Consider the following 23,017-nt stretch of genomic DNA (forward strand, 5'->3'; position numbering starts at 1 on the left):
CACATCAGCCTGAGCACTTATGATATCAGTTTAACTCATTCCCTTCCTGTATAGTAGGGTCTGGTAGTTTAGAGCAGGAGGGGCTGGGAGCCAGGACTCCTAGGTTCTATCTGCAACTCAGTTGCTGATCATGAGAGCACTTCTCTTAATGCCCAGGACAATGTCCCTCATCTCTCCTTCTGTGGATCCCCCAACCCTGACTCCTGCTCTGCAGCTTTCCCTTGGGGCAGTGACCCCCCGGTCACTCTGCCCCCAAGCTACAGCAGCTCCTGCCTATGGTCTGTCCAGACAGCAGCCCCTTTTTTGGATCCCAGAGCTCAGGGCAAAGCCTGGCCCTCCACATGGAGACCCCTGGCAGGTGGGTACAGCTGTGAGTGAGAATGCTCTGCTGGGCCCCTCACCTCTCACCACTAGCTCCATGGAGTCGCTGTGATACCACCAGATTTGTGGTACTGATTTGCTGTGATACTGGCAATGGTAGCTCCCCACATCTCCTTGTGTCACTTCCTTGATGTGAAACTCAGCCACTTCCACAGCAGGGTCCTTGCTTTGCATTGGGGCTGAATTTCCCACTGTGTAGAGAGGGAGCTTCATGTTTCAGTACCAACTCTGACACTGGATGATCACATCTACTCCCAGGGCCACGTCCTAGCCAGGTGCCATAGAAGTGCCAGGTTTTGGGGTACAACTCTGCAGTAGGAGAAAAATGGTGGTGAGACAGAGACTCCAGCACTGCCATGCCACCATGGCTGTGCCAAAGACTGTCAGTGCTGGGGCAAAAAGAAGGGTCAGAGAGAGATTCCTCCAAAGGCTTTTCCCCAAGGCTCCGGATCTTCCCCTGTGCCTGGGCCCAAACTGACCCAGCCCCGAAACCTGGAATGTCCCAACCCACCCCCATAGGAAACCTTCATACTCCCAGCCAGCCCATCATCCCCATACCCACCCCTGCCACAGGTGATGAGACCCATGGGCCCATCTAGCCTTGTATCATACCAGTCCTTGTTCCAGATCAGACCCATGGGCCCTCCCTCAAGGCAGAGCCATCCTGACTAGACCATCCCAGCCAAGTGTCTGTCCAACCTGCTCTTGAAAACTTCCAAGGATGGAGATCCCAGCTTCTCTAGGCAACCTGTCCCAATGCTTGACCACCCTCAGGGTCAGAAAGTTCCTCCTCATCTTCAACCTGAATCCCCCCTGCTGCAGCTCAAGGCCGTTGCTCCTTGTCTGGTCTGCTACAGCAGCAGAGAAAATGCTGTTGCTCCTAGTCCTGTCCCCTATGGCTGCAGAGAAAAGCCCATCTCTATCCCCACTGTAATTTCCCTTCAGGTTTTTGAAGCCTGTGATCAAATCCCGCCTTAGCCTTCTCATCTCCAGATTGTATGATTTGAGAACTGGGCCTTTAGATGATGTGTCCAGCAGGTGGCTCTGCAGGCCCCTCCACCATCAGCCTGGGCACTGAAGGGTTAAATGAGAGGCTGTGTGGGTGGAGAAAGGGGAGGGGGTGTCCCACCCCAGGTACTGCATTGATTGACAGCTGGGAATGACATGATGCTGCCACCAGATGGCGCCCCACCTTCCCTGAGCTGGGGAGCAAAGGGTTAAATTAAGATCACCCCCTGGCTCTAAAATCAAGTGTAGTATCATGACTGGCTGAGAAATTACAGCATGCCAGCACCAGATGGCGCTGCCCTTCCCAACTTCCCCCCCCACACCCTATAGCCCCGACCCCCCCCCCCTCCAATCTCCCTGCCTCATAAGAAACCCCATGTCACCGCTGCTTCTGGTCACACACATTCACCCTCCATCTCTCTGTCCATCTCCTTCCCTCACCCCAAACACCTTCCCCCAGTCGTGTCCCCCCCCCCCCCCCACACCCTCCCATAACCCCATCACCATGGCCGACCCCAGCTGGTGAGCCAGGGGAACCCAGGCGTCCCGCTCCAGTGATTCAGTGCCCAGGGCAGCAGTGAAGAGGGCGACCACCCCAGACAGAAGGCAGCTGTAGCTATGGGGACCCCCCAGGGCTACCAGGCATCGTGGTGGGTCTACCTGCTGCACCAGGCACCACGCACCAATTTCCAGTTCGAGGTGGTGAGAAACGACTTCGCCCCGCAGGACTGGTCCTACCAGCAGGTGAGTGAGCGCGAGCAGGCGGAGGAATAGAGGCAGGGAGACTGTTGGAGGGAAAGAGATGGACATGCAGAGCAGGAAAGGAAACAAGTGATGGAGAGAGAGAGAAAGAGATGGAGCGAGAAAAGAAGAGCTGAGGAGAGATGGGCAGGCAGAGTGAAAGGGCTGGATAGAAAGATATGGATAGGAGAAAGGAAGGGAAGGAGTGATGGCGAGAGGCAAAGAGAGGGATGGGGAAAAAGGATAGAATGTTGGAGAGGAGAAGAGTAAGAGCTGGACAGACAGAATGAAAGGAAAGAAAAAGATGGACAGATGGAAGGAGTGATAGAGAAACAGAAATGAGGAAAGAGATGGGGGAAAGAAGAGGATGTAGATAAAAAGCGGGGGGGTGGAGATGGACAGGAGGCAAATGGGAGAAGACTGCTGAACAGAGAGAGAAAGATGAAGGGGTGTGAGACAGCAGGCAGATGGAGGCTTGGAGGGGTTGAGATGGAGAGCTGGGGCGATGGGGTGAACTGGGGAAGGCAGTTCTGCCCAGCAGCGGAGGCCACGGAAGTCGCGCGCGCGTTCGTGTGTGTGTGTGTGTTCTCATTCCACTGATATTTGATATCGAGCTGAGAGGATGGAGGTAGTTGTAGCCTGCTTCAAACCTTGAGGGGTGAGACACCACCCCGGGGGGGGGGGGGCGGGATGCAAATACTGCCTCTCCAAGGGAAGTGTATCCTGGTCAGTATGGGACCTGCCTGGCTGCCCTAGATCTGTCTTTCTGACCCAGATGCACACACTTATCCATCCAACCACCCACTCATCTCCACACACATGCCTCTCTCTCTCTATCCTCCCCCATACACACCCATCCACCCTGCTCCCATAACCATCTGTCTACCTGTATATCCATCCATCCGCCCTCATACTCACCCATCTACCTATATGCCAACCAGCCACCGTTCGTATCCCCCTTCTCTCTATTGATGTTTCCACTCCCTTTTCAAACAAAACATCTCAGCCCATAATTTCAAACATCAGCTAAGAAGCTTTTTAAACTCTTACCCCACTTCAGGACTACCTGGTGTCTGTCAGCCCCGCTGCCCCTGGGTCCCATCCCTGCCGTCCATATGGAAGCTATTGAGGGAATCTTACTACCTACACATTTATACCCAAACGGGAAAGTCCCCCTTCATCCCTCTCTGGGTCCTAGAAGGAAAACTTGGCCCACATTCTGAGCGTCACAATTTTTCAGTCTTTGGTATTAAGGTGAGATCCCACTTGCAACAAGTCCTAGATCTAAGGGTTTTAAAGCCAGATGGGACCATCCAGGTCACCTAATCTGACCTGCTGCAGAACTGGGCTGAAATGGGAGATTTCACACCAAGATCCCAGTGGGAGGCCCCAAAAAGTTCCTGGAGAAGAGGAGGCAAAGTCTGCTTTCCCTGTGGAACTGTTGGAACCACAACTGAAATCCTATGGCCCCCGGATGTGTCATCTGCACTTGTGAAAAAGAGTCATGGAAATATTTGAGGGTAGAGATATTTTCATTCCACCTGGGACACAATAAAATGGAAGCTAAAATGCAGATCTGGAGGAGGAAAGTGACCATTGAGTCTGTAGCTGGGAGAAAAAAAAATCAGCAAGTAATGGACTTTCCCTGAAAAGTATAATTTCCAAGGGAATGAAATAGAGGAGAAAAAAACAAGTGGAAGGATGAGAGAATTTTTAAAATGTCAGAATAGTTGATCATTTCTAAATTACACATTTTGAATTTTCATTTCCAAATTGACCTAGATTTAAATAAATAATATTTAAAGACATTAAATAACTAAAAAATGAAATGGTTGAATACAATGTTTCAGGTCAACCAGATACAAACTTTTTTTGATTTTTCTGTTTTGCTAAAATACCCCAACATTTCCACTTGGGCTTGACCTAAACTGATTTTTTTTCTGGTTCTTTTTTTTTTCAGTTCATCCACTGAACTGAAACTCCATTGTTCCCCCAGCTCTAATCTTAATCATCTGGACTGATCTGTGTCTCACACAGACAACAGGCGCTTTCTAGCTTTCATATCTCACTGACTGGTTCTAGCATTGCTATACCATAAAATTAGTTCCACAGCACAGAGGGTGGGACAGACGATGCCTCATCAACTCCCAAACTCCAGGAACATCCCTGCCTGACCAGCTGAGCAAATGGAACAAATTCCAGATGGATGGTTAACCTTTGGGACTCACCACCACTGGATGGCACTGAGGCAAAAAGCAAGTCACAGAAAGAAATCAAAGGATCAGGCAGATACCCAGAATATCCAGAGTTAACATTAATGGTGATAAAATATGGAGAGAGAAATATTATACCCTCCTGCTACAGGGCATACCCCAATCTCCATTAGAAACCTGGGGATGGGAAACAATTTGTCTTCCATCTGCTCCCATCTTCTAAAGCATCTGAAAGCATCTGCAAATTTTTGTGTGCAAACAAGATTTCCGATAGGAGAAAGTTCCTTAATCCAGCACACAAGAACCTGAAGCAAGATCAGTCTCAGCAGGAAAGAAGAGGCACATTTTTTAATGGGGAAGGTTATCACTGACTCAAGCGAGCGATCTGAGATGGATTTGTCATTGCTCAGAGGCCTAGCTTGGTGGGTGAAAAGGGTATATTCTCCTACCAGGTTAGCCTGACTGAATTACTTTTCAACCTAAACCATAGAGCAGGTTTGATGTTCCTTAAAAAACGCATTTTAGGCCTTGTCCATAGAATAGAATTGTCTTCACTGCCTTTATCTCCCATCATGAATTTTCAGTCCATCCTCATTATAACGGACCCCGATGGGACCAGGAGAATTCATGAAAAGAAGGTGTTCCCTATAATAGCATTAGTCAATTTGCTACATCATAAGAATGAAAAAAAAATCTGCTCCTGCCTTTGGGATTTTTAAAAGCGGAGGGGGTTGTGCTAAGCATGGTGTCTTTTATGAGGCTTTATTGTATTTTTATGGGTATAAAATAGTATGTGAGTAAGGGTATAACGTTGCTTATACTGGTATAGCTACTACTATACAAGAAGGGAATGCATTAAACTGATATCATAGGTCTTCACAAGCTGATGTGGTTAAGGCCCACCACTTTCTGTAGCCAACAACACATAAGGGAATGATGATGAGACCAGCCACACACTCAACCACCTTTGACTTCCCAGCCCCAATGACTAGATGCCCATTTACAGCTGGGTCAATTGGGGGCAGCCTTTGGCACGAGCCCAACAGCAGGGCTAGCACACATGCCGCTGAAGATGTAGCAAGACCCCTTCCCCACTCTACTACCACACTTGCTTAAACTGGCATATGGAGCCTTTGTGCCAGGAGAACACAGCGGGTTTGGGTTGAAATAATTATAAATGGTTAAAAAAAAATGACATCCCAGTTAGAACAAAATTCCACCCTGTCTGGGCTCAGGAGAAGGCATCTGAGTGAATCTTAATAGTCTGTGACAGCCAGCACATCAGAACTGAAGGGTCCAATAGTTTTTCCTATGAAAATTGCCTGCAGATGAGGCCTCTCTGTATACCTGCAGTTGGTTGATTTATTGTCAAGTAGTCCAAGGCAGCAAGGCTTATACTGCAGCTCCTGAGTTACAGTTGGCTCATCTTCTTACCCCTCATAGCTCCTTGCAGAAATAAATTCTCAAAACTATCTTTTCTTCAATATTGCATTGCATAAAGGACAACAAGAAGGTCATATACCAGTTGCCAACAAGCTGGAAATTTGCTACTCATCCCTCCAGGATATATTGCCTCGTCTACTGCTCTGAAAGACCTTGCTGTCAGCATCTCTGTCCACACACAAAGTGAACTAACTAATGCTAGATCTACACAAGGAGGGCTCTATTGGGAGAGAAACACTGGTGAAGCCCCCATAAATACAGATACTGCTAGACTAGAGCTGTGTACTCATCTACCCACCAGGGAAGTATGAATTTGCCACTGAAACTGTGCCTGTTTTTTGAGGCTTCTGCCAATGTAATATTGATGAAAAATCATACTTCACCATGCCTGGGGAAGCTGGGAGAAAACTATAGTGACCGAAGGTATGGATTTAAAAAAAAAAGAGACTTATCAAGACCAAGAGGTGGTATGACTAGGGAGTTGTGGAGAGAAAATATTGAATATTAAAATGCTTCAGCAGGGAAAAGGCAGAGCAAGGGCTCGGAGATGGAAATTAAAAAAATTTACAGGCAATAAACCATTAGAACAATTACCCCAGAGAAGTGCTGGTTTCGCCATAGCCTAGATGCTATCAGATTAAGACTGGTTGCCTTTTCATTGTGGAAAATACCTGATAATCCTAAAAAATAGAGCTGGAAGGGACCTCAGGAGGTCGTTTAGGTCAGTCCCTGGCTCAGGGCAGGGGCAGCCATCCGAGACATGTTTGTCTAACCCTGAATTCATCGAACTTCTGTTTAGTTAAACAGAAGTTCTTGGCCTCCATCCAGAGGAAACAGGGTGAGATCTTATAGCTCATGTTACACCGAAGGTCAGACAGCATGAAGTAATGAGCACTCTGGCTGATCACATCTACATTCCATGAGTAACTCTACCTGGTTACAGAGATGACCAATGCCCATATGCAGACTCTTGAGCAATGGAGATCTCTCCTCCATTTTGGTTTTGGTTTCTAAACGTCTTGGGAGCAAAGCACCACCACCACCTTTTCTCCCCAGCACCAAACTGCTGGCAACATGCATGACCTGACCACTGCTGAACACTGCAAAAACCCCCAGGTTGCCCTACTGTTAAAATGCCACTGATATCCAGGCATCACAGGCCAAATGAAATTTGTTGGGTGGGGGGGCAGATCCTACCTATGGGCCCTCAGTCGCTGACCCTGGCATTAAAAGAACTTTGTATCAGTTCTTTGGCTGGAGCCACAGCCAATATACACCCACTGGGGACTTGGCCCCTTTGGCTCCAGAGGAGCATTGCTGATTTACATCCATCTTTTGTGGACAGCTTCCAGAAAACTCCATTCCCTCCCCCACTGTCCCAGCTCAGCCTCCAGGGATGAAGGATTAACACATGCGAATATGGAAAGTGTTTTTTCCAAAAATAAATAAATAAATAAATAAATAAAAGCAAATTCATTGGGGATTAACACATCTCAGGAGTCTGAGTGGGATGACAAAACAGAAGGCTGCTAGCTTGCTTTCTTAAATCTGTCTATCCATCCTTCTTTCCCTTAAACAGCCCCTTCCCTTCACCTTCCCACCCCCACACACTCCCCCTACCTGTCTCCATCTCCCTCCCTAGCTATTCATCCAGCCCCACTCCTCTCTCTCTTCTACTCTCATTGTAAATTAAATCCTTTTGAATTAAAGCTAGAGATATCCAGGCCCCACCTACAAGTGGGTCAAGGCAGATCTGGACAGTAGGTGCAGGGCACAGGCTCCTAGGTCCTGATTATAGGCAGTTTGTGACGTGGACTCATGTCCTGCTTAGGGCTGGTTTGAGGCCCCTGTTCAACTCTCAATCCTTCCCATGTTCGCCCCTTTATACCTATCTCCTCCTCATCCATCCCCATGCTTGCCCCTCTACGTCCACCCGTTCTCATGCTCATCCTTCAGCCTCTTTCCATATCCCACCCACTCCATCTATGCATCTATCCATCCATCCTGCCTCCCTCTGTCTGTCCCTATCACATCCTCCCTTCTTTCCCTCTCTCTCATTTTAATTTACATTCCCTTCTGTCTTTACCAGCCCCTGGTGGGTGGAGTTCCTGTTCAGGATTCAGTTAACCTCCACCCCATTCCCCAGAAACAATGTCACCTGCTGCCCTGAGTACCTGGGAGAGGCACCTCAAGAAGAGATTTCCCAAGCATTCAGACCCCAGAATGTCCCAATTGTGGTTTGGGAAGTCTGACCCTACCTGCAGGCCTCCACTTCCAGTGTGCAGGTGCTAGGCATGGGGGAGTTGGACCCCATGTGCAGGCTCCAGACACTGGGGTAGGTGCCAGCTGCTGGCACCAAAACATTGGGGCCCTGCTCTGCACTGTAGACATGGGATCATCCAGGCCCTTTCAGTACATGCTGGGCATGGGGGGTGTCCCTGACAGTGCCAAGCCCCCCTTCCCCCGTTGATGGGCAGTACATGAGATGGGCTGGTCTGAGCCCTGATAAACTTGTTGCATAAAGAGGCCACCAAACGAGAAAGGCAAATTGATGGACATAGCCAGAACTTGGGGGATGGAGGGGTTAGCTACTGTCACAATCAAGAGCATGGACTAAACAGATCAATGATGCCAGGTCGCAGGGGCCTGTGTGAGTCCTCGGAAGAGCTGCAGTGGGGCAAGGCAACTGGACCAAGCATAACTTCTCCCCAGAAGGGCTTTAATTCAACTCATTCCCCTATCGTTAATTGTGGCTTCCTTCCTAATTAGACCCTTGGAACAATTCTCATGTGTGGAGAGGTAACTCTTGACAAATTGGGGCTGGGGCGGGGGCCCATCCCTTCCAGGGGGTACTGGCTCTGCTCTGGCCCCAGTTCCCTGGAACCCATTAGGACTTCCCTATCAGGTGTCCTGGGTGTACTAGATGGTGTTGCCAGTCCCCCACATCACCTCTTCCCTGCCCTTTCCTTTGGCCCCAACCCGCAACAAAGCTCCCAGGGAGCCTGAGGCCCTATCCATACTTAGGAGGGCACTGTGGGACAGAGGGAGCGCCATGGCAGAGCTGGGTTGTAGGAGGGCTGTATCAGGGCACATGGGAGTGTGGGGTGTGCATGGTGCCAGATTGAATGGGGGGGGGGGGGTGTGGAAGAGAGATAGAGTGTCTGTCTGTCTGTAGCTACATGCCGTAGCCATGCATGGTGTGAAGGACTGTATGTGACAGTGTGGTTGTCCTGTAGAGCTGTAGAGGTTCTTAATAACTCTATGTGGGTGTGGGTGGGGGGGGGGGTGTATGGTGAGGGGCTGTGTTTTGGGGGCTGTATAGTGGAGCCCTCACCTCTGGGACTCCCTGACTGCTCTTCATAGCAGGTGTCAGGGTAGTCTGGGGTGGCCACAATCATTTGTGGACCTGCAGCAGTCTGCCACACCCAGGCAAGGGCTGGGGGCCAGGTCTGGAGTGGGACAGGGCCAGGGTGGAAGCCAGGCTTTCTAGCAACTCCCTTTGCAGTGAGGACAATTGAGTAGAGCATTTGATGGGCCGCAATGTAGGTCAGCCTCAGCCTCCAGCACCAGCCCAGCCACACTATCTGGTTTGCTTGGGGTGCCGGGTAGATGGATGGCTGGATGGACAAATAGTAGAGATGGCACATGCAGCCACACCCTGGCACCCTACACCCTGCTGCTGCACACACCCCTGCACTGGCCCATCTCCATACACACCCCTCCATCTCTTCATATATACATACATCCCTCTCTCTCTCTGTTCTCAGTCATCGCTCTTATCTGTCTATTTGTCTGTATGCATCTGTACACAGCCCTTTATCTGTCTGTCTGTCTGTCTTTCCATTTGTCCATCTAGCTGTCAGGGTAGCTAGAATAGATAGAGGTGTATTTATAAAGATGGTTAGAGGGGTGTCTTGGGCTAAACAGATGGATGGAAAGATGGAAGGAAAGATGGAAGGGTAAAAGTGGGGGGTGAATATGGGGGCAAAGAAAGGATGCATGAATAAGGTGTGGGGGTTGGATGGATGGGGGCATACAGGAAGGGAGAGCAGGAGCAATGGGAGGGGTCTAGACAGTGGGGGAATGAATGGAGGGAAGGATGTGTGGGGAATTAGAGGGCTGGATTGATGGGGGTTGTGATAAGGAGATGGATGAATGGAAGGGTGTGTGTGAAGATGAAGGGATGGATGGAGGTATGGGGGTGTTGAATGGATGTGGGGGGTGTATGTGGCTGAAGGGGGACCTTGTGGTGAAATTTTCCACCTGCCAGACAGCCCACCTGGCCCAGCACAGCCACAAACTGTGACTAATCAAGTCGCCCACCCCAGTCCTCCCCCTGCTCCCACGCTCTGACAGCTGCTGCAGATGCGTGCCTGGGGCAGCCAGTGCAGGAGGGAGGTTTAACTGTCTGAGCCTGGAGCAAATTGTGGGATTGCCTCTAATCTGCTTGTCTATTTGCTGCAGAGGCAAGGAGAGAGAAGGAGCAGGAAGCACCCCAAAGTGGGATGCCCCCACTACAGCCCTGATCCACACTCCATGGGCTCAGGAGGCAGCCTCAGCACAGGGTACCCAGCCATGACCCTTCATCTGCCCAGAAGAACAGGATAGAGCCCAGGCTTCCCTACTCAGCCCTTGAGACCCCAGCCCTGTCCACAGACCCCAGGAATCCTGGGGCAGGCTGGCAGGGGAGCTGTGTGGATGGAAGGAGAGGATCCAATAGGCGGGGACATGCAGAGGCACTGGGTAGACAGGGCACAGCCAGCGGCAGGCGGGGGGACTGGTGCATCTGTCCATCTTTTGATGCCTGCCTGTTCATCTGTCCCACAGGCCCTCCTGTTCCTGGCTAGCACCGCTGGGCTCTGCCTGGCCATCAGCCTGGTCCTCATCTGCATCTACCTGATCCGGTTTTGCTGCTGCGACCCAGAGGAGGATGAGCCCAAAGCGCAGAGGGTTTGCTGGGTCACCTGGAGCTGTGTAGCAGCTGTCATCGTCTGCTGGTAGGGAACAGGGTGGGGGTGGGGGGAACCACCCACATGAACCTAGGGCTGGATCCAATCTGGCACCCTCTGGAGGGAGAGGGCCTTTCCTCCTTCCCATCCCCTGCCCCAGCCAGTGCCCCCAGCCCAGGGCTGGATCAAGGCCTGGGGTTGACATCCAGTAGGCCCTTCCCACTCTTCTTGTTCTCAGGCTCAATGTGGGGTCCATCCCTCCTCCCCCACCCCCCCACCCCTCCTCCACCATTTCGCTTGTCCCCTCCCATTCCCCCCACCCCAGCACCAGCCTCCTTGGCTGCATCAAAGTCCCAATTGTCTCCCCTTTATCTGGCACAGGGTGTTTGTGACCCCCCTCCCCCACATTTCCCTCCTCCCACCACAGGCCTGTGACCACAAAGAGCCCCTTGTTCCCCTTGGTAGAATAGGAAACTGTGTTGCTTTTCTCTCCTCTCCTGGGCCCAGCCATGGTTTCTCCAGCTCCTTTGTCTGTTATTCCAGCTCCACCTCCCCAATCCCAGCCCCCCTCCAACACTGCTCTTCAGCCTCCCCGGCCCCAGCTTTGCTGCTACACAGGGAGGGGGAGGAAACCATTCCCAAACACTGTCCTGGCAGAAGGCCAAGTTCATGGATACAAACTCTGTTCCCCTCTCAAAACCCAGGAGTCCTGTTTCCCAGCCTCCTTCACTCTGACCCACTAAACCCAATTGCCTTCCCAAAACAGGGATAGAGCAGGAGTCCTGGTTCCCCGAGCTCTTGCATTAACCCACTACACTACATTTCCTCTGGGGCAGGGGCATGGCCTCTACCTGGGATCTCTTGAGCATATATTAACAACTTTTTACAGCAGCAGGATGCTGCCTACCATGGTCCCTGTGGCAGGATGGGGTGTGATGTCTTCGGTTGTGTGAGGGGTGATGGTAGCTTTGCTAAGTGGCTGGACAATGAATTTGTATAGTTGGTTTGCATAGGAAGGGTCAGGGTCCTGCCTCAGGCAGGGGGTTGAACTTGATGACCTCTGAAGATCCCTTTCAGCCAGACTTCTCTATGATTCTATGCAAAAGCTGGGATAGAGCCCAGGAGTCCTAGCTCCTAGCCTTGATTCTAACCACTAGACCCCACTCCCTTTGCTCTGCCGTGTCTCACATAGGACGGCACTGTGCAGGTTGAAGCCATCAACTTCCTTCCCCCCCTCCCCCCCATCTTCCTCCTTCCCAGCCGGATGGGTCACCCACCCATCCCCTCCCCTCCCCATCCCATCCCACTCTGCTAAGGTCACTCCAGGTCATTCCCAGCCCCTCTGAGAACCCGGGAGCTGAAGAAGAGCCCCTTTGAGTGCCAGACTGCAGGGCATTCAGGGAGCGAACAATGAGCTCTCTGTGCCGCTGTCCCTGCTGCACGGCCACCTCACAGTGACATTCCCTCTCGCTAGGAGACCAGAGGAATGACAGCTCCCACCCCACCTGCACACACTGGACAACCTGCTCCCCCCCACACCGCCCCCAGTCTCACCACACAAGAGCATCATGGCAGGGGCTGCTTTGGCTCCCAAGTCATCACAGGGTTACTCCTAGGTTATTATAAAGCTATTCAGCTTTTCCTGCCTGCTAGCTGCTGAGATGTCCCTTAATCTGTGGGGAACGGACCCATGCAATTCTTCTCCTTGCCAGCAGGCTTTCACTGCTGAGTTTGCTGCCCCTATGGTATAGAGGTTTCTGAGCCCTCAGGGGCAGTATTTAGGCCCCTACCTCCCCTGGGATGGGCAGCCGAGTGCATCGGAGGGCCTGCAGTTACCTGTCAGCTTCATGGTTGCTACATGGAATGGGTTGGGTACCACGGTATTACGCCCCATACAGAAGCAGCCTCTGCTAAAAGACACTGGTCCCTCCCAGTGTTGGGATGCTGGTTAGCTGCAACTCTGAGAGGGGAGTGGAACTGGGTTAGAACAAGGGAGGCTGGGAGCCAGGACGCCTGGGTTGCATCTCAGCTCTGGGGGGAGAATGGAGGAACAGGGAGGGAGGAGGACTCCACCGGCAACTGACTCCGAGGAAAGGGGCTGTTAATTGCATCTCACCACCCCCTCCCTCTGTGCTCCTCTCTCCCCCCCAACTCTGGGAACGAATGGCCTCCCCTGAAAAGAAGGGGCCTCATTAGCATGACAATGTGGCTGCCTTCCTTGGGAAGGAGGAGGTTGCCATAGGAATGGGCTTGGGTGAGGAAGGGGCTTCAGATGCAAACAGTCAGGTGGGGGGTCCCAGCACTTCCCGGAGAGCAGGATGGGATGGAGCCTGGAGGTGGAGGGATGGGTGGATGTGACACATGAGCATGGATGGAAGAGGTGGATGAAGGAGTCTATGCAGGGAGGAAGGGAGTGATGGATGGAGGGAGGGAGCCGTGGGGAGGGGCAGATGGATGGATGGATAATGGAGGGGAGCACATGGAAAGGGGTAGGTGGATGCAGTAGCTGTGGAGATAGATGGTGGGTCCATGTGAGGATGGACAGATGGGCAGACGGCTGGAGGGTCCACACGAAGGCTGCTGCCTCTGGGACGGCAGGAGTTAATCCTGCCATGCTCTGCGCATGTCTCTCCCTATCTGCAGCAGGGCTGTAATTAACCACCCAGGAGGTGCCTTAATTGCTGTGCAGAGGGGTAATTTGGTGGGCGGCAGGCCTGGCTATCAGGAGCCAGCTGCTTCCTGTAGGTGGGGGAGCTGTTCCAGCAACACCCACCAGCCCATCCGGGGTGGCAAGGAGGGGCTGAGACACTGGGCTAGATGGTCCCAGGGGCCTGACCTACAGAACAGGGAAGGGGTGGGATGCTAGGCTTAGGGTCACCCACTGTACTCCCCCCTCCCCCTGGCATATCTCCCTGTCCCTGTCCAGCTGCGGTAAGGAGCTTATGGGGTCCTTTGTTCATCTCCATTCAATCCCTCTCTCTGCCCTCTCTTGCCTACTTTTGTTCCTGCCCCCAGTAACAATTCCCACCCCCAAAATATCCTGCACTAACATGCACCCCAGACTGGATCCCTCAGAACTGGGATGGGGGTCCCTCTCTATGCCCCCTCAAGAGTGGAGGCTTTGGGAGGGGGCTGGAGTGAATGCCCTGGGTCGGAGGGTAGAACTTTACGTGACCCATGGTGGGATGAGGTGGAGCTGAGGTTGAGGGCCCAGGTCTCTTCCCTCCTTGAGGCTCATGTCCCCTTCTTGACCCTGCCCACAAAGTGCAGGGATCGGGATCGGCTTCTATGGGAACAGCGAAGCCAACGATGGGGCGAACCAGGCCACGTACGCGCTGCTCAACGCCAACCACACACTACGTGCCATCGACATGCTGGTGAGACCCTGCCACACCCCACAGCCCCCCATGTCATGGGGGGGAGCCCCACCATGCCAGCCACACACCATGTGACCTCAGTGCCCCACTGCACCTCTGCAGTGCCTCACAGTGTCTTATTTTACCTCTGCTGCCCTCATGTTCCCATAGTCCCTCCATCACCCAGGGGGACTCCTCTCATTGCTAGCCACTGTCTACGCACCATTGATATCCAGTGTGGCCCCCAGCACCCCATGGCTGTCATGACCCCCCACAAGCATGCTCATGGTGCCCGACGGCCCTCATAGTGCCCTGGCACCCCACTGCCAGCAGAGAGCTGCCCCCAGGGACACTGATGGCTTAGTGAGCTTTTCACAGCTCCCTGCAGACCTTATGGGTCCCCACAGCACCCGCCAACCCCCCTATGGATCCCACACTTCTCCGTGGCCTCTCACAGCCCCCCAGAGTCTCTACTCCACTCCTTGGGGGCCCCATGGACTCCCACAGGCCCCAACCCCTGTGCACCCCCCAACATGTCCTGCAGCCCAGGGACAGTCCACTCCCTACCCAGCCTCTGGCATCATGCAGGGAGCCACCCATCCTGTCCCAGCCATGCCTGTCCCCACATGCTGCCAAAGGAGCACCTTTTTCCAGGAGCACAGGGCAGGAGGAGGCACTACAAATGCATGTATGGAAGATATATTAGTGGGGGTGCACATATGTATGGGTTGCATGCCATGGCATGTACCCCAACCCACCTGCATGTGACAGGCACATCAGTGACCTGCAGCCCAGCTCACCCACCTGTGGGAGGCAAGCTGCTGACACACAGTAGTGCTCATGCATGTCAGTGGCATGTACCTTTCACCTCCACCCCACCAGGTCTGGCAGACAGTGGGGCTGTTGTCAGCGGCTGTGCGGGGGGACCTAACACGGCTGGAGGAGATGCTGGCTCCGCGCACTGAGCTCCTGGCTGTGGTGAGGAACACACGACGCCAGGCTGAGGCTGTGGCCCACACCCTGGGGGGTCTCCCCTTCTGGGGGGATGCAGGGAGCAACCCCAGCCAGCTGGCCGAGTACCTCGCCTTCCTGGAAGAGTACAGGTCAGCAGGGACAAGGCAGTAGGCAGCTATGGTGTGAAAGGACTGATGGGCTGGGAGAAGAGAAGGCAGGCAGCTGGAGGAGGGAGAGGTACAAAGGGGAGACAGTGGGAAGGAAGATGTGGGACAGGACCAGGGGGTGACATGGGGGACTGTCATGGTCATAAGGAGGGCTCAGCTCCCCCATGTCTCTCTGCCCCTCAAGGTGGCTGACAGTGGGGGTCCACAGCTCACCCTGTGTCTTTTTCTCTTTCTGTCTCTGTCCCCTGCCCAGATGGCTGGCATATATCCTGCTGCTGCTTCTGGACCTGGGCATCTGCCTCTTCACCCTGCTGGGCCTGGCCAAGCAGATCAAGTGGCTGGTGATCGTGTGCGTGGGTGCAGGGCCAGAGCAGGGACATCTTGTTGCGGGGGTGGAGCTGCTTTGTGGAGGGGAACAACTGACTCTGCAGGGAAGGGGCAGAACCTTCGTTCCCAGATCCCAGAGCGGTGGGTGTGGCGGCTCACACGCTGCTGGGTGCTGAGTTTCATCTCCCCTGAAAAAGGACCACATCACACCTCCAAGGGCCACTTGGTTAGGACAGTCAATGATAGACAACTATCAGAGCTGGGTGAGCAGGGGTGCACCAGGACTCCTGGGCTCTATCCCAGCTCTGAGATAAAGAGTGAGATCTGATGCTTAGCATGGGGTGGGACCTCCCACCCCTGGAGTGGTTGGGGGGTGGTCAGGCCTTTCATAAGGGCTGACCCCAGCATCTCTTCTCTTCCCTCAGAATGACTGCGATGAGTTTCCTGGTTCTCCTCCTGAGCTGGGGATCCATGGGGCTGGAGACGGCAGCAGCCGTGGTGAGTAGCAGCATGGGGAGTGGGTCAGAGGGTCTCAGCCCCCTCTGCTCAGCCAGGCTGCAGCAGCTGTGGGTCAGGAGTGGGGGCACTTGGGGACATGCAAGGGGCTGTAGATCAAGAGTGAGAGGCACTGGTAGGGCTGGAGGGGCGGTGGGTCAGGAGCGAGGGGCACCAGCAGGCCTGGGAGCGTCTGTCCCCCTCCACACACTCCATGCTCCCTCAGGCAAGATAATTTAATGGTTCCCTTCCAGGCTGGAATCTGGGTTTGTTCCTGTCACCTTTAATTAGCAGGGAAGGAACAAACTGGGGAGAGCTAATAATGGGGGGCCTGTCTCCCTGCTACCAAAATTAACTCTTCCTTATCTGCTCCCTCCAGGGATGACACTGTTATTCCCAGTGGCCCTCATTCTCATTATGTCTTGGCTGGGTTGACTGTTGTATTGCTAAGAGGTCAGACAATGGGTTTGTACAGGATGGTTAGGACAGAGCTGATCCTGCCTCAGGCAGGGGATTGGAATTGCTCTCTAGGGTCCCTTCCAGCCCACTCTGTGATTCTATGACTCTTGGCCCCCTGCCAGCCCAGCCCTGGCCCCTCTCTATACTCAGCCTAGTCTTTAATGTGTCCCTTCACCCGTCACACCAAAGACTCGCATGAATTTCTGCTCCATCCCTGCCTGCAGGGACTCAGTGACTTCTGTTCCGATCCTGATGGCTACGTCATAAACTCAACCCAGGCCCATACTGAACTCAACCCAGGTAGGAATCCTGTGTGGGGCCGTGTGGCTGATCTGGGGAAGGACGGGTGGGGTGTGCTAGGCTGGATGGGCCTCTGGGGCTGATCTCAGGGAGATACTGTGGTTGATGGGCCAATTATTAACCTCTTTTTTCCCCCTCCCATGACAGAAATCCTGCAGTATTACCTCATCTGCAGCCAAGATGTCCCCAACCCCTTCCAGCAAGTAAGCACCCACTGATTCATCTGTGAATCAAACTGTCTGGGCCTCTACCCAGTGAGTGGGAGGGGACCCAGAAAGCATCTCAGGGAGGTTGGAATAGATCACGGACTCCAGCTGTCCCTACTTCCCCCTTCAACTTGTTCCAGGGGAGGGCAAGGTGCCCAGGACAGGGTTGCAGTTCAGGAACGAGAGGCACTGGCAGAGATGTAGGGGAGGGGGAATCGTTTTAATCCACTCTCTCTAGCTGAACTTGCCCTCCACACAGTCAAGCTGTGGCTGCCGCTATTTCCCTGGTGGGCAAATATGCCAGGAACAGGATTGGAACCCATGGCCAAGCTGCTCTAGTCCTCCCGCCACAAACATAACCAGGAGCCAGGACAGGATCTGTGGATGCATGGCGTCTCACACTGCTCCTCAGGCCACCACTAACTAAAGGGAGACAAATGTTACCGTGCGGCCACTTCACTCCCCTTCAGCCTTTTACCCACAATCCTCTCTGCTACCCACAATGCCATTCTGCTCTGACAACTCCCCCCCACCATTCCACAGAGGTTGACCCTGTCTCAGCGGGCGTTGTCCAACATCCACTCCCAGCTCTATGGCCTGGAGAGAGAGGCTGTCCCACAATTTCCTGGAGCCGAGGTCAGTGTGAGCAGGGAGCAGGTTCTGCTGGGATAGGGCATGGGAGGCAGGGAGCCCGGGTGCCTGGGTTCCCCCCAGTGCTGATGACTGCCTCCACCTCTCTGTTCCAGAAGACCCTGCTCTCGCTCCGGGGGACGCTGAACACCACAGAGAGCAACTTCCACCACCTGGTCGCCCTCCTCAACTGCAGGGGGCTGTACAAGGTGAGGCCACCTCCTTCCCTGTCCCCTTGAGGTTCCCTGTTCTCCCAGGGGAGCCCTCCCCACCCCAAGCTATTGCCATCCCCTCCTCTCCCTTCCTGGGACCCTCAAACCCCACTGGTCACAGCAGTCCCCATCCTCCTACCAGGATCTTCAGCCCAGTCCACACCACCTGAGCACTGGCTGCTCCCTCCAGCCCCTTCTACGCCCCTGGCCTGGGCACTGGCCACCCCGTCTCCCCTGTGCCTGCTCTCTACTGACATGGCTGTCTCCCCATAGGACTACGTAGACATGCTGAAGGGACTGTGCCAGGATGGCCTGGAAGGGCTGCTCTTCCTGCTGCTCTTCTCCCTGCTCTCAGCATTGGCCTTCACCACAGCTGTCTGCAGCTTGCCCCGGGCCTGGGCACGCTTCCAGAGCCGGTGAGTGGATGCCTGCAGCTTGGGTGGGCAAGCAGGGACATCACCTGGGGGGCCAGTGTCTGCTCCAGGGTACAGGAGTCTGGGAGTCAGAGGGTCCAGATGAGGCTTAGGTGAAGTGTCTGGGGGCCAGGGAGAGGCAGGGACATCATCTGGGGACCAGGTGGGAGCCTAGGCCTGGTGTGGAGGTGGGGGCATGTCTAGGCATCAGGGAGTCCCAGCCAAGTTTGTGGGAAGTATCTGGGGGTCAGAGTCCAGAGAGAGGCAGGGGCCCAGGCCTGGTATGGAATGTGGGGGTCTAGGTGTCAGAGGGTCCAGGCCAGAGCTGAGGGGACAGCAGACCTGTGTGGCTGCCCCCTGCCAACCATCATCTCTCTCTTCTGCTGTCACTGCCCTGGTGCCACAGGGACTCGGACTACGATGACATGGAGGATGACGACCCCTTCAGCCCCCAGGCACGTAGACTGCCGCCCCTGCCCCGCTACCATAGCCCCGGTGGGTGCCGCACCGCCCCGCCCATATCCAACGCCCCCGTCTCACAGTACATGTGAGTAGCCACTGGCCACGCTGGAGCTCCCTTCCATGCCCCTGTCCTGCTCCCCCTTGTTTGCTAGCGTGAGCCACGGGCCAAGGAGCTTGCACAGCCCAAGCTGAGGCCAGGGTAAGAGGCCAGCAAAAGGCAAGACCCTGGGAAGGACCTCTCTGGGTCCACCTGTCTGTCCAACCCCCCTGCAAAATGCACGTGTGTCCATCCACCCATTCAGTCCTCCTTCCTGCCCTGGGTCAGAGCAATGTGCCAGTCTAGCCTGGCATTCCAGATACTGCCCCTGTCCAGATCTATGTACCCCTCTATCCCAGCATCCTGGCTGCTGTCCTGTATCATGGCAATGGGCCCCTCTAGCCAGGCATCCCAGCTGGCACTTCCAGTCGCAGCAATAGGTCCATCCAGCCTGAAGTCCTGTCTCTGGCAGCAAAGGAGCAATCTCAGCTGCTGTCAAAGGAAAGCCAGGTTTACCCAGAAGCGACTCTCCCCACCTCACCCCATGGCAGCTTTGTCCCCTCTCCCCTCCCTGATCCCATCTCCATTTGTATGTTGCCCCCTGCCAGCTAGTCATGCATCTCTCCAAATGGCAATCCTAAAGATCCGCCCCCAACTCCCCCTGCCCCTCCCCACCCCCCAGGACCAAGTGCTTTCAGCCCAGCCTCAGGACAGGGAAACCAGCTCAGAAGCTCACCACAGGCATGGTGCAGAAACCACATGACAGACTTGAAAAAAATAAGCCCAAGTTTGCTGAGAAGCCAAAAAGCCACAAGATCGACTCCAAAGTGGAGAGCTGTGGTAAAAACACATCTACAGAACAGGGCCTGTCCCCTCCAGCAGAGGTAAACTCACTCGCACACACTCACTCACACACACGGCCCCCAACGCACCCCACCCCAAAGGCAGCTGCATCTCAGCACCAGACAAGTGGTGGGTCCATGTATACATGGCCACACGAACACACACGCACAATCCATCCATGCGTACACTTGCATCATCCATCCCTAGCACCCCCTACCACACACACACCATCTATCCTCAACACACACACACGTATGCACACCCCTCCATCCATCCCCAATACACACACACACACACACACCCAGTGCTACAAAAAGCTCAATATAGGGGTAAAAATAATCACTGTGAAGATTTGCTTCAATAAACCTTAAACCCATAAAATCATCACCATGGTGCTACAAAGCCTGCAGAGACCCTTGCATGTCACCGTGAGCTGTGAGCCTTTCTCAGCCAGCAGCTTTGTCACCACCCAGAATTCCATGACTCCAACAGATGGTGCTTTATGGGCATGGGCAGTGGGTGGGAAAGACTACCATCTTTTCCCCGAATGACCAAATGACCACCATCAGTCCTGGGAATTTATTACTGGTGTCTGTATAATAACGCCTATTAATTTACCCACCTCCCACCTCCACTGGACAAAGCCCAGGTGGCAAAAGGACCCAGGAGATGGAGATCTCCTTGGGAGGGGGATCTGAGGGCACCCTGTGGGGTACTGAGGGCAAGGGAGAAGTCTATGCATGTTCTAGCGCCTGTCTCACTGTCATTTGCAGGAGTCAAAGCGCTTTGTTCAGTGGCAGTCGTCGATATGAGAACATGCCCCTCATTGACCGGTGCTCCCCGCCCCCCTCGGTAAGTCCCTGTCGCCCTCATGCCTCCAGGGTGAAGTGGTCAGGATCATCCCCCTCTGACCTGTTCCCTCTCCCTGGGTTTAGGGGGCGAGGTTAGAATTGTCCCATCTGCACTGGTGAATTTAATGCCCATATTTTTCTCTCCCCAGTACTCACCGAGCATGCGGGCATCCTACGCTGGTGCTGCCCATGAAGAACCGGACATACAGTACCGAACCGAATTCCTGACCTAGATCCTGACCCCTGGATCCCACCCCTCCCCACCCCGACTAACACATGGACTAGCTTCTGCCCCGCCAGCTCTGCTGGGCCTGACAGACCCCAAACTGACCCACTGGGGGCCATGGGGGGGGGGGGGAGGACAAGGAGAGCCTGGGACTGCCCCTCCCCCATTGCCATGTCTGTCTGTCTGTTCAGCTGGCCAAGCACCTTGGGGGGGGGAGGGGTTGGAAGAGGAGGTCAGGAAAGAATTGGGGGAGGGGGGCAGCTAATGAAGGGATGGAAGGAAAGAAAGGGTGAATGGGAGAGACTGAAAGGGTGGGTGCGTGGGTGAATGAATGGATGAGTGTGGAAGAGAAAGACAAATTAAATATCCCTGATGAAAAGTCAGTGAGAGAAACTGCACAGGGGAGAAGGAGTACGAGCGTGTTCAGAGGAACAAAGAAAGAAAGATTAGAGGGATAAACATGACTACATGGGAGAGGGATAACTGGAGGAGAGCAAGTGTGGAATAACAGAATGGATGAGGGGAAGAGGGAATGAATGAATGAATGGAACGGATGGAGTGACTGAAGAAAGCAATAGGGAAATAATGAGAAGATGAAAGAATGAATGATGGAATGAATGGGGAAAAGATGGAAAAAATGACAAGAATAAAAGCCTAAGGCAACACAAGAAAAAAAGGGATGAATGTAAAAATTGAGCAAAAGGAAGAATGTGGAAGAACCAGAAATGAATGAGAGCAAAAGAATGGGGAAATGAGTGAGAGAGGGACTAAGTGGGGGAGAACATGAATGAGGAGAAATGAACAAGTGGAAGAGAATTCGCAAGCATGAAAAAGAGTGAATGGGAAAGAAAACCTGAAGAAGGGCTCAAAGCAGAGACAAGGAGGTGACAAGACAGAGCACAGGGCTGGGAGGGAGCTGAGCAAGACAGGCTGGGGGCCGGGCCAGGCCAGGCCTGTGGCCCTAGCATATTAACTGGGACCCCAAGCCCCGCAGCCAGGCAGCTGTAGCCTGCAATGCCTACCCTGGGCTGTAGAGCAGGCAGAGGAGGGAGGAGATTAATGTGAGCCCAGGAGATGCCCCCACCTGCCTGCCCGCAGTCCTAATTAGAGCCTCGGCCACTAACGAGCACTTCCTCAACCAGATGGAGAAATAAAAGAGAAATGTTCTTTTAAATGGAGTTGCTGTGGTGCATTCAGTCCTTTCCAGGGTGGATGTGGGGAGACTGGCCCCATCCAGCCCCAAAGCACAAGACTAGCTGGTTTACAGGGTGGGGAAGGGGCAGGGGCCTTGCCATGTTCCAGTGGCTGCATGACTGTGGCTTTAGGCCACACCAGTGGCAAGCAGTGTTCAGTCTTACGGGGGATGCTCCAACAAATCTGCTGAGATGGGTGCAATGCATCTTCCCCCAGTTCAGTCACCATAGTGGTTTTCCCAGCAACAGGAGATAACCACTGTTCTGGCATGGGTTAGTACCCAGGTGGAGGTAGTGTATAGTTATCCTCCCCAGGTTTGTTTCCAGTGGGAAGATCTAGGCTTTACACCCGCTTTACCATACGGGGAGACTCCTCCTCAGCTTGCTTTTGCAGCCATATGGCTAAGGGCAAGCAAAACCTGGGGGTATCCAAACCTCCAAGCCTCTGGGCTTGGGCCTGCATGTAGGACACCTACCAAGTGATTTGGAAACATCTAAACCTGAGGTGGGGGTACAGGATGTTTGCTAATAGTAGAGCCATAGATGGTTCTTGAATGATTCACAGATCTGGAATTGATTTGGCCGATTAGACTTGGGACACACTTTTTTTTTTTTTAAGGAAAAAGTTCAGGCATCAAGGGTAGATATTCCCATACCAGAGGCATCTCAGTGCCCAGGTCTCTGTACACAGCCCCTCTCCTAATGCACTGAACCAGAGGCAGCTGCATTTCTGCACTGGGCACAGCCCCCGCAACACAACACACCCCAGAAGCAGCTGCATCTCAGGACTAGGCAAGAAGTGGACCCACATATATGCTGCCCTCACTATGCCCCATTCCAGAGACAGCTGCATCTCGGTGCCAGGCAAGTTCTGGGTGCACTGGGCCCAACCCCCAGCCCCAGTGCACCCCACCTAGAGGCAGCTGCATTCCAGCACTGGGCAGAGCAGGGTGCACATATATCCAGCCCCAGGACACTCACTCCAGGGGCAGCTCCAGCTCAGCCTCAGACAGGCAAAGGGAACCAAGCTGGCTGCTGCAGGGGAGGTCTCCAGGCTGCTGCCCGGGCGCGTGCTCTGCCCCCGCCACGCCCGGGCCCGCTCCCATTCCCAGGTGGTGGGAGGTGAACCAGACGCCAGCAGGGAGCGCCCC

At 53.8% G+C, this 23,017-nt stretch overlaps 1 protein-coding gene across 2 annotated transcripts; it reads left to right on the forward strand.

The window, feature by feature from the left end:
• The first annotated feature begins 1,740 nt into the window (after nucleotides 1–1,740).
• Nucleotides 1,741–21,851, forward strand: TTYH1 (tweety family member 1). Of its 2 annotated transcripts, none has more exons than XM_019492660.2 (14): nucleotides 1,741–2,133; nucleotides 10,614–10,783; nucleotides 14,001–14,112; nucleotides 14,974–15,194; nucleotides 15,466–15,561; nucleotides 15,965–16,037; nucleotides 16,718–16,793; nucleotides 16,941–16,996; nucleotides 17,543–17,635; nucleotides 17,749–17,838; nucleotides 18,115–18,257; nucleotides 18,661–18,709; nucleotides 20,370–20,448; nucleotides 20,597–21,851. In XM_019492660.2, exons 1-13 carry the CDS (start codon nucleotides 2,008–2,010, stop codon nucleotides 20,406–20,408), a joined length of 1,344 nt encoding a protein of 447 aa, XP_019348205.1. In that variant the 5' UTR covers nucleotides 1,741–2,007; the 3' UTR covers nucleotides 20,409–20,448; nucleotides 20,597–21,851. The 2 variants fall into 2 exon arrangements, with proteins under 2 accessions (XP_019348205.1, XP_006261976.2); XM_006261914.4 differs by having other exon boundaries at nucleotides 1,743–2,133; nucleotides 17,746–17,838.
• Nucleotides 21,852–23,017: the final 1,166 nt, after the last annotated feature.

Source organism: Alligator mississippiensis, chromosome 5, assembly GCF_030867095.1.
Source record: "Alligator mississippiensis isolate rAllMis1 chromosome 5, rAllMis1, whole genome shotgun sequence".
Classification (NCBI taxonomy): Eukaryota; Metazoa; Chordata; order Crocodylia; family Alligatoridae; genus Alligator; species Alligator mississippiensis.

Bases quoted from the DNA above. Each gene is read 5' to 3' on its own strand.
- TTYH1 (XM_006261914.4), top strand. From the start codon at position 2,008: ATGGGGACCCCCCAGGGCTACCAGGCATCGTGGTGGGTCTACCTGCTG. The intron at 15,195-15,465 runs GTCAGCAGGGAC...TCCCCTGCCCAG, and splicing joins GCCTTCCTGGAAGAGTACAG to ATGGCTGGCATATATCCTGC. The intron at 17,636-17,745 runs GTCAGTGTGAGC...TCTCTGTTCCAG, and splicing joins CACAATTTCCTGGAGCCGAG to AAGACCCTGCTCTCGCTCCG.